The sequence below is a fragment of the Macrobrachium rosenbergii genome, chromosome 49 (genome assembly GCF_040412425.1).
Source record: "Macrobrachium rosenbergii isolate ZJJX-2024 chromosome 49, ASM4041242v1, whole genome shotgun sequence".
Taxonomy (NCBI): domain Eukaryota; kingdom Metazoa; phylum Arthropoda; class Malacostraca; order Decapoda; family Palaemonidae; genus Macrobrachium; species Macrobrachium rosenbergii.
The window spans coordinates 18,127,184-18,138,465 of NC_089789.1; the positions used below are offsets into that span (position 1 = coordinate 18,127,184).

General features: G+C 40.1%; 1 protein-coding gene across 1 annotated transcript; it reads left to right on the plus strand.

Moving 5' to 3' along the window:
• The first annotated feature begins 9,421 nt into the window (after window positions 1-9,421).
• Window positions 9,422-10,298, plus strand: LOC136832343 (uncharacterized). Its single transcript, XM_067093255.1, has 3 exons — window positions 9,422-9,578; window positions 9,723-9,954; window positions 10,163-10,298. The coding sequence occupies exons 1-3, from the start codon at window positions 9,422-9,424 to the stop codon at window positions 10,296-10,298; spliced, it is 525 nt and encodes a 174-aa protein (XP_066949356.1).
• Window positions 10,299-11,282: the final 984 nt, after the last annotated feature.

An 11,282-nucleotide genomic window follows, 5' to 3' on the forward strand; every position in this document is an offset into this window, starting at 1 on the left:
ATATCAGTAACATTAATAGAATAAGCTCTGAAAACTGGTTTTATAATATTTGATATACCTGCTTTTCCTACACTTTTGAAAAAATCCACACTTTATATATATATATATATATATATATATATATATATATATATATATATATATATATATATATATATATATATATATATATATATATATATATATAATGTATAATGTATACAGTATACAAATCCAATATTAGGAGCCATAGTTATATGAAAGAACGGTTATCAAGAGGAAAAAGTTTGACTCTTCAAGAACTAAGACTAATACCATTTACCAAAAGGAAAGATAAATTTACCGTATCTCTGTCTCAAAAGAGGAAAAAGCGTTATACCGATTTTATTTGCCAAATAAAACATATCGGAACCTTTTGAAGCGGCCAATGACCTCTCATTAAAAGCTTATTCATCAATATTTTTGTTTAAAAGCCGCAGATTCTATTAAACATTCAAAATATACCACTAGAATCTCTCAGGGTATAAGAGCAAAACATTTCGGGTTAAAGTAATTGAAATCCATGGAAGTAATTTAATAATAATACTAAATATGCAATGACATTACTCAGGGAATATAGAAGGCACCCAATTTCCGTCACTCGGATATCTGCGTGTTATTTATTAGATGTCCTTCTCCTGGCTATCTGAACTGCTCATCTGTGAACTGCCAGGTCAATACAATGGATAAGAGATTCAGACCCATAGGGAATAATGTCCTATAAAGTATAAACCTTTACGTGGCCATAATTTCTGCTGCTTTTTTTTTATTATTATTATTATTATTATTATTATTATTATTATTATTATTATTATTATTATTATTATTATTATTATTATTATTATTATTATTATGAGGAAAAGGACGAGGAAGGAGGCAACTATTTCAGAATTTGCTGTAACTCAGTGATGATTGAAGTGGTAGGAACATTTCATAGTTCCCATTTTTCAAATGTGCAGTTACTAGAAAGAGAGAGAGAGAGAGAGAGAGAGAGAGAGAGAGAGAGAGAGAGAGAGAGAGAGAGAGATTTTGAGGTCCCATCGGAACAGTGGTTAATTGGCCTTTCCCTTCGTATGGTTAGTAGCTTCGCAATTTTCAGGGTCCTATTCTGTGTCAAAAATATAATAATAATAATAATAATAATAATAATAATAATAATAATAATAATAATAATAATAATAATTTCAAAGGAATGGAAAACAGCGCAACATTTCTTTGATAAGAAATTTTCTAAACAAATAATACAAGAAGTATAGGAAGAAGAGTTAAGCTTATTTGAGGAAAAATACAGAAAACATACAATATTTGTTTTCTTAAAAAAAAGACGTAACCAACTGCAGCCATCAAAAATCAGAATGCAGAATGAGAGCCGCAGAAAACCTAGTAAGAGCCCCTCTTACCGCATATTGTAACTGACCGCGCATTGTAACTGTCCGCATATTGTAACTGACCATTACTGACGTGCAATTCACTTCATTTATTTCCTATGGAATAAGAATCGTGAGGAAGAATAATTTTGGTGAAGGCAAAATGAGCCGATCTCAAGAACACAAGAGTTTACAGTTTTTAAAATTATTATTATTAGCCTATCCATATGTGGGCCATTGCCAAATTTCATACAGTGATCAAACTTCATTTAGGCAGCCATGGAGGAAAGTGACTCTTGAGCAGAGGAAGAAGGAATAATGGCTGCAGTGGGTTCACTGTATCTTCCTACGCTGACAGAAATCCCAAATTGTCTACAACTTAGTTTTTCATGACGTTCGTTCATCATAACAAAGATTTTCTAGTAAGCCAAAAATTCATTCCGGAAATGTTGGCCCACCCTACGACAGCTGAGAGGGCAGAAAGCGGACACATTCTCATGTTCTTCCATAAAACTTGGAGTGCCCCTGTTCTTTCAAAGGTCTTGGATGCAATATTCCCACAAGACCCGGCGGTTTGAGCACCTTAATGTTTCCCTGACTTATACGAAGTGGCAGCGATCCTTAGGAAACACTGAGGTGCGAATGCGGGTTGTAATTCTCGCTTGTTATTGACATACAGTGCGTCGACATAACAACTGAAGAGGAACTGATTTTCTTGAAATTTAGGCTGTCAACCAAACTCTGACTCTCGGTCATTAAGCGCTTAAGTCAGTGAAGAGAGGAGGTAGTTGGAGTGGTTGGACAGCAAGATAAGGACATTCAAAAATAATGAGTTGAATTATCAAAACCTAGAAGTGCAACTGGCAGAAAAACTTCACAGTTGGGCGAAGAAATAACAGTTAGAGGAGATGGACAGCGAGACTGAAGAAAGAAAGAGGGGGTGGAAATAAAGCAAAAAGGCTGAAAAGTAAGTACAATTACGGACCGAAGGGACTCTGCAAACACCTTCCGTCAAATGCCTACAGTGAACCACGTAAGGTGCACTGATTGCACTAATCCCCAACAGGGACAATTTTAGAAAGGTGCAATATAGATTTGTTTTATTGCGCCTGTCGACAGACAGAATGGAAAAGAAAATGTTAAGTTCAGTAAACAGAAAGTTAAGGCAGTCATATTTCTAATAAAGTGGAACAGGAATTTTGATTATTTATGAAACAGAGAGAGAGAGAGAGAGAGAGAGAGAGAGAGAGAGAGAGAGCATGAGAGTAGATTTTCCCTTGTGTAATGACAAACTAGTTTAACATTGTTAATTGGCGCCACATTAACAAAGGTTAGTTTACCACCCATTTGGTATTTTATGCCATCTGCTAACAGATTTGTTTAACAGTTTCATACCATTGACTGATTAACATTAACGAAGGTTAGACTTATTTTACGTGGCTAAGAACCAATTGGTTGGTATTTTACCGACAAATGCATCTAATTCTTCATTGGCCGGCGGAGAATAACGAGATGTTGTCGATATCGACTCATCCAATGAGGAACTTGCGCCTCCTGAGGAAATGCAATAGATTGCGCAATATATGCAAAGAATATCAATTACCATAATGTATAATATATTTCATCTTAACGAGGGCCATTTATTTCTCTAAATCGGCACTGGAAGAGAAAATGATCCTCATTATACTGACTGTGACTGGCGAAATTGAGACGAAAGGAGATTCCAGTTGAATAAGATGAATCACCGGAGACTTAAAGAGGACGCTTTCTGTCAGTTGAAGGACTATTGAGAATGAGTGGCTGACCAATGTTTGTATGGCATGTCTGTATGAGGAAAAGGATCTGAAGGCTGTTTTGTAGGATTTTACTTGGGAAAATATGACAAATGACAGAAGAACTAATAGGAGAGAGTAATTCAAGAAGTCAGAGAAAGATACTACCAATAAGTACCTAGATGTGGGACAAGATAAGACAATGAGCTGTGGGCGGACAAAGGCCTCCGAAGTAAAGAATGGTCATGACGTTCGGTGAGAGAGAAAGAGAGAGAGAGAGAGAGACAAACAAACAGACAGTCTATTTCCATTCTTCTTTTTGTATGTTATTGAAATAAAAGGGTAACAATAGAGCTGAAAACGACCTATTCGTTGAACATATATAAAATAAGCATTTGTCTTTGTAACAAAAGAAATATTTAATGTACTTCAGCTAGACCTGTTCAATTTGATTTGTTTTCTAGAATCAAATGAAAGTTTTGTATGATATAATTACTTTTTTCAGCACGAGGTATAGAGCTAGATTTCACTGTTTTATAAAAAGTCGTTTATGTTTACTATAAAACTGAAACAGGCAACACGTAATAAAAGCATGAAATACACACACACACACACTTATATGTGTGTGTGTTTGTGTGTGTATGTATTAATACGTGTCCTTTAACATTGTTGGTTCCAGAGAGAGTGAGAAAAAATCACAACGGACAGCAACATGGTTATGGATGAACTCCATTTACAGAAAGTTTCCACATTGTTTAATGTTTTATACACCTACACATAAGGCTCATCAGCAATGTGTCGAACGCCTCTACACATACATCACACACACACACACACACACACACACATACACACTGTCTCATTCACTTCCATCTTGCAAGAGCTGTGGTGCTTCACGGGTATTGAGACCCTTTCTTTCCAATACCTCTTGCACCATCTGTCCAACACTGTCTAGCCCTACTCTCCCCCTCCCTCCAAACGCTTCTGAATTATGCACTCTACTTACGAACCTGTCATCCTTCACTCTTTCCACATACCCAAACCAGCTCAAAACACACTTACCCATTCCTGCTACTATATTTTGGCAGTCCTATGTTTTTTTCTACAACTCTTACCATTCTAATTCTCCCTTTGTCACATATTACTCGTCCGGCCTTTTTAAACATTTTGCAACCTTCCTTGATTCCCTGTCCATGCACTCTATCATATCATCCATGATATTTATACACAAATACCAACACAAATCAACTGCCACCATTTTTCCTCTACCTGTATTACCAGTCTTGTTTCATCCCCCTGGGTTGTACTTACCCTCAACCTTATTCATGATTTCATTTACTAGAACTTTTCCCTCATGCAAACACTGTCAAACCTTTTTACTAGTTACTGTATTTTCTCTTTACTATCTCCAATCAACAAAGAACTATCTGCAAGTATCACCCACTCTACATTCGGCTCACAACTCACTGTCTTATCTTGTCCCATATCTGTGTACCTACAGTATAAATAATATTCTTTCTCTGACTTCTTGAATTACTCTCTCCTATTAGTTCTTCTGTAATTTGTCACATTTTCTCAAGTAAAAGTCCTACAAGACAGCCATTAGATCCTTTTTCCCATACAGACTTACCATACAAACATTGGTCAGCCACTCATTCTCAATAGTCACCACCATACTATAGCATCTTATTTGCAGTCCCATTAATTTGTAGTGTTTTTTTAATCATTCAGTCTCTTAATAATTGCCATCTTCATATCCTCAAGAGTAAAGTCCACCAGCAATCTCAACCCTACAGTAACCCTTTCCACTTTTTCATCACAGAGCGTGTTTTATCTCCTTCCATCCATATTCAACAAATCTTTGAAATACTCAGTTAATCAAAGACCACGTTCCCTTCGGACGGCATCTGTCCTTCAGCAGCATCTTTCATTCAGGGATCCATTTGACCATGAACCTATGTTTATTTGCGTCCCCACTAAACAACGTTCTGACTATCCTCTAAGTTCTTCCCCCTCTCTCTTCCCTTCTAATTTTATTGCTTGCATTAATTTTTCTCTTCTTGCCTCCTCCCGCGTCCATCCTCCCTTGTACCTTGCTCTGCATGAGCTTTCCCTCTTCCCTGTGTTTGTGCAGTTATGTGGTTTGAACTTTGTCAGGCTGATATATCTTGTATTACCCTATTCTTTCTTTATATGTATACAAGCATTTACGTATGAGAGAGAGAGAGAGAGAGAGAGAGAGAGAGAGAGAGAGAGAGAGAGAGAGAGAGAGAGAGGAAAACAGGAGAAATTCACTGAAGAACTTATAGAAGATGAGTTTCTTTCGTGAAAATGCATCCTATGAGGAGATTGTAAGTCATTAAATAAATAAGCAATGGGGAGAAAATGCAACAATTATCAGATTAGACTCAAAAACGTCTCATAACTTTCCTTTATTAAAACTGACCTCCTTAAGTCAAGTGTTGCGAATTTTGTTCTGTCTTCTTACAAGAATCTTCAATCTTTTAATCATATCTGAGCAGTTAATTATTCAAATAAAAAAAGAGGGTTTTAGCAACAAAAAGAACTACATAATCTAAAAGAAATGAGTTAACATTTAATGAAAATGGCAAAAACTTTGGTTGTTAGCAATTATTCTCTTTCATCTCAACCCTTTCATGGATGAATGAATTCCGAATCTGTTTTGGGGAAACGGATAAAGTTTGTATGAAATTCTGGTGGAGTTGAAAATGAATATTCACATCGTAATGAAAATGAGATGATTTCATTTCCTAGTCTCTCACTCTTGCACAGAAATGTTCACGGTTAATAAATTCATTATGGTTAGGCTCTTGACTGCAGAGAGAGAGAGAGAGAGAGAGAGAGAGAGAGAGAGAGAGAGAGAGAGAGAGAGAGAGAGAGATTTTTTAGTCCTCCCTGAAAACCATCTGATATGCAAATGAAGACAGATCAACCGCATATATATATCAATTCATTTTAAATTTTTATTTATATGGTAATATCTGGGGTACGAAATTATTCATAAAAAATTTAAAAATCAAATAGTTTTAGATAAAACCGAAACTAACTTAGAAAAGCACCGACACCTTTGATTATCGAAAAACAGTAATGTTTTAAAAAAGATTTTCTCATCTTCGCAAATCGAGAAAATGTCGACAACAGAGCGGAAAATAAAATGAATTCGATGTTGATTTATCAGGAATCAACAAAATAATTGAGAACTGTCATTAGTGATGCTAAAACAATTTTGTTCTGACAAACGTTGTCTTAACGCTTTCCTCACCAAAGCTGCATTCTGAGGATAATGTCAGCCAAATACAAGTTTTCTGGTTATGGATGAGATAGAGAAATAGAGGGATATGAGGGGGAAAAGGACAGTTTAATGCATATCTCACTGATGAGCTAAACCCTCTCTCATTATTTAACGACAACCACAACAGAAACTTAAAGAGATGAATGCTTTAACAAAATTAATGCAAGTATTGGGTACTGTATGGTACTTGACCTCTTTTTGGGAGGGCTCGTATCGTGACCCTGTGACTATGATGTCAAGTTATCTCTCTCTCTCTCTCTCTCTCTCTCTCTTTCCTATGTGTGTTTGTGTGTGGGTGAGTGTGTGTGTATCAATGATACTGTCATAAACATAAGCATGGATGCAATTAACCACTGAGAGAAATCTGTACGGAAAGAAGCGGCACCCTTTCCTTTAGTCGCACGAAAATGCTAGGTTTTATGTCACTGACTCAAAGAAGCTGACGTGGATTGCATCAGGGAGAAAATTTAAATCCTCCATAATCTGGATGTTGAGCATGCCACGGAAGTTTCCCATGCTTTGCCGACAGTCTGTCGCCACTCGCAGCGCACCTGCTCGCGGACCGTGACTTCCCTAGCCCAGCTCCTTAGCAACAAATCGAGCCAGCAGGATAGCAACACTTCAGCGACACACCTGGTTTTCAAGTATTCAGAAGACATAAAGTCTAAAATCAAATGCATGTGCACTATTGGTCTGTTAGTTGCTATGTAAATTTTTGGCCAAAAAACGCAGTGAAATGGCTACCGCCAATTGCGGTAGCCATAGTAGGTGAGTATCCCTCAACCAGGGGCCATACTAATGTACACAAATCTGACCATAATTCTGATATATCCAATTCTATGTGAGCTATTAGCACCTCTGTCTTTTTTATCCTCGATTCTCCCCAACTGACAGGGTGGTACTCGTTTTTGGTCGACAAAGGGCTCCAAGATCCATTCCCTTCTGCCTGTATCCAGTCAACCAACCAAATGCCCACAGCCATCTGAAGTCTGACTCACAGCTGCCAATGGACGGGCCAAAGGAACATCCAACCCTTCATCCTTACCTTTGGTCAGAAGCATCCATGCCCTTAACCTCAGTGACAGAAAGTACCACTGGTGGTTCAGAAACCCAAGGGCATCGATCACACAGCAGACGCCGCCTTTCAGCCTCAATACAGAACATTTCCTCGGGGCTAAAGGACAGGGTGCCCACCAAAAAACAGCAAATGCTTGTGGACGTTGCCAACAGGCGCCCCATCAATACCACTGATATGTCCACTACCCCCATCGCTGCAGCACCCGCAGAACTCATCCTCCATGTCACCGACTCGAAAGACAATTTTGCATACCTGCTCACGACATACCCAGACATTTTTAAACCTGAACTATGACAATCTTATCAAATCCCTGCCAAGGACAGTATTTTTCACCATATTAAAACCTCAGGCCCTCCTGTACACTCCCTTTCTCTGGCGCCTACCACCCGAAAAACTCACCGCTGCAAAGAAGACCTTTGTTGAGATGGAGAAGATGGGTTTGTGTCACAAGGCATCCAGTCCTTGGGCATTTCTCCTACACATAGTAACAAAAAAGGACAGCACCCTATGCCCGTGTTGGAACTACAGAAGGCTGAATGTGATCACCGAGGGCTGACCGCTACCCCCTCCCTAACATCACAGACGTGACCACTTTTCTACATGGCGCAAAAATCTTCTCAAAACCGGACCTTTTCAAAGGGTACTTTTAGGTCCCCATGAATCCCAAAAACATCCTGAAGACCGCCATCACAACGCCATTCGGCACCTTCACCCTCAATTACTCCTGCTTTGGCCTCCGCAATGCAGGAGCTAATTTTCAGCAACTGATGGACAGCATCCAGGGAGATCTTCCCTTCTACGTCTGTTACGTCGACGATATTCTAATTTTATCTGCGTCAAAGGAGGAGCACCTCCAACACCTGCACATCGTCCTCCAATGCCTGCAGGAAAACGGCCTCCAAGAGGGTAGAATTCTTAGGGCACCTCATAACACATGAGGGCATCCAGCCCTTGCCAGAGAAGGTCACCGCCATCAGGAAGTTTCCCTCCCCTACCACCATTAAGGGTCTACAAGAATTCCTCAGAATGGTGAACTATTATCATTATTTTTTTGCCAGACATCGCCTCAACCCTGGCCCCACTTAATGAAATCCTCGAGGGCAAACCCAGGGCCCTCACCTGGGGACACCCACAGGAGGCCGGCTTCACCTCCACCAAAAATGCTTTCTCCAAGGCCACCGCCCTTTCTTTCCCTGCACCAGGTCATCCTCTACTGCTGTCCACAGATGCCAGTAATGTAGCCACAGGAGCTGTGTTGGAACAGATCATCCATGGTCATCCTCGACACCTCGTCTTTTTTAACAGGAAACTTAGCAAGACAGACAAACTACTCTATGTCTGACCCCGAACTACTGGTGGCATACCTCACCATCAAACACTTCTGACATTTTTTGGAGGCCACACCTTTCACCCTTCAAACTAACCATCTGCTGTTAGTACATTCTATAAACCAACAGTCTGATGCCTGGTCACCCCGTCAGCACCACCACTTAGCCGTTTCCGAATTTAATTGCACCCTTCGTCATGTTCCTGGGAAACACAACCCCATCACCAATGCCCTCTCCAGAATCTCCATCAATGCAGTACACCTCGGCCTCGATTACAAACAGCTGTCAGCTAAACAACAGCAGGATCCAGAGCTCAACACCTGCTAGACCTCATTAACATCTCTGCAATGGCACAACATCCCCCTCAACAACAACAGCCCCACCCCCATCCTCTGTGATATCAGCACTGGCTGCCCACACTCATGGATCCCACAGGCACTCAGATGTCACGTCTTCGACATCATCCATGGTCTGGCACACCCTTCAGGATTGATCCACAGCCATCCTCCTGAAGAAGCGCTTCATATGGCAAGACATATTGAAAGATGCAAAATCGTGGGCCTATGAATGTTCCTCTTGCTAGCTCTCCAAAATCCAGGGTCACACAAATTCAGGTGTGGGCTCCTTACATCCACCACAACACTGTGTCTCCCATGTTCACATCGACATTGCAGGACCCCTCCAGCGCTCCAAAGGACATCGGTACCTCCTCACAATGATTGACCACTCAACAAGATGGCCCGAAACTGCCTCTATGACAGAGGCATCAGCAGCAGAGTGTGTCAGTGCTTTCCTCTCATCATGGGTGTCTAGATTCGGTGTACCCAATCACGTCACCTCCGACAGAGTCACTGCCTTCATGTTGCAGCTCAAACTGTCTCCTTGGCACTCAGTTGCATCACACAACCATCTACCATCCCAAGTCCAATGGCATGGTTGAGAGGTTCCACCGCACCTTGAAAGTGGCCCTGATGTCTCGCTGCAACCCCTCAACCTGGTACTCGCAGCTTCCATGGGTCCTCCTCAGCCTTTGGATCACACCCAAAGAGGGACTTGACCTGTCAGCAGCAGAGATGGTGTATGGCGATCCACTCGTGATACCTGGCCAGTTCTTCCCCGAAAATAATCCCTCACCTGACATCATAAGACTCTGAACCGTTGTCGGAAAATTTGCCCCATGACTGCCCATCCTATAAGCCAACCAATAACAGCTTTATCCCAAGAATCTGCATACTGCAACACACGCGTTCATCAGAACTGGTGCCGTTTGACCGCCTTTAACACAGCCCCACGGCCCCCTACCGAGTCACTGACCGCAAGCAGAAATCCTTCCTCATTGAAATATGTGGCACGACAGATTGGGTACCCATCGACCGCCTGAAACCAGCGTATTTGCCCGACAACATTACTCCTCAAATCTAGTATTCAAGGGCGGGACGCCCTCTGCAACGCCCTAGTCAACCTTTAAGGGGGGCGTTATTGTGCCAAGGAAGTTTCCCACGCCTTGCCGACAGTCTGTCGCCACCTGAAGTGCACCTGCTCGCGGACCGCGACTTCTCACGTCTCGCTTCTTAGCAACAAGTCGAGCCAGCAGGATAGCAACACTTATGCGACACACCTGGTTTTCATATATTCAGAAGACAAAGTCTAAAATCAAATGTATGTGCACTATTGGTCTGTTAGTTACTATATAAATTTCCCGTCCGCTGATTGGTCAGCAATCCATATAAATACCACTGTCATTTGTTAATATATCAGAACTCTAAGACCCCTCGTCTTAATCATTCCCGCTCAATGCGTTTCCCAACGTGACTTCACATTTGGAACGAGTATAGGATTCATCTTTCTCATCCTTCAGTCACTCCTTTAGGAATCAGCATGGTTTTTTTCGTCCAGGAGATTCCTTCGTGTATTTCATTTCTTCGTTATTATTATTATTATTATTATTATTATTATTATTATTATTATTATTATTATTATTATTATTATTATGTATTTATTATTATTATGCATGGGTACAAATGTATTTAAAATAAATTATTTTATGTAGCTACATCTCGAGAATTTACCCTTTCCTCTTTTAACTATGGCATTGAATCCAGAATTTACCTTTTCTCTCTTTTAACTATGGCATTGAATCCAGTTGAAGCTTGTTCAGTAGGTTAATTAACTTTTGGATGGTTTCGTATGAATAAATTAAATTTATAATTAATAATAATAACAATTAGAAAAATACTCATAGTAGCATGAGTCTTGAAATATGTAATATATATATACACACACACTATATATATACATATGTGTGTGTGCGTGTATGCGTCTGTGTGGAATATATAGCGTCACAATTATTCCCTCATAACAACACACTTCAAAGACTTATTCCTAATTATATTAAACAATGATTTG

Excerpts from the sequence above, each read along its gene's own strand:
- LOC136832343 (XM_067093255.1), top strand. The coding sequence starts at position 9,422 with ATGCAAAATCGTGGGCCTATGAATGTTCCTCTTGCTAGCTCTCCAAAA. Across the intron at positions 9,579-9,722 it reads CAGCGCTCCAAAGGACATCG|AGTCACTGCCTTCATGTTGC; the intron begins GTACCTCCTCAC and ends CACCTCCGACAG. Across the intron at positions 9,955-10,162 it reads CTGTCAGCAGCAGAGATGGT|CCCCACGGCCCCCTACCGAG; the intron begins GTATGGCGATCC and ends CCTTTAACACAG.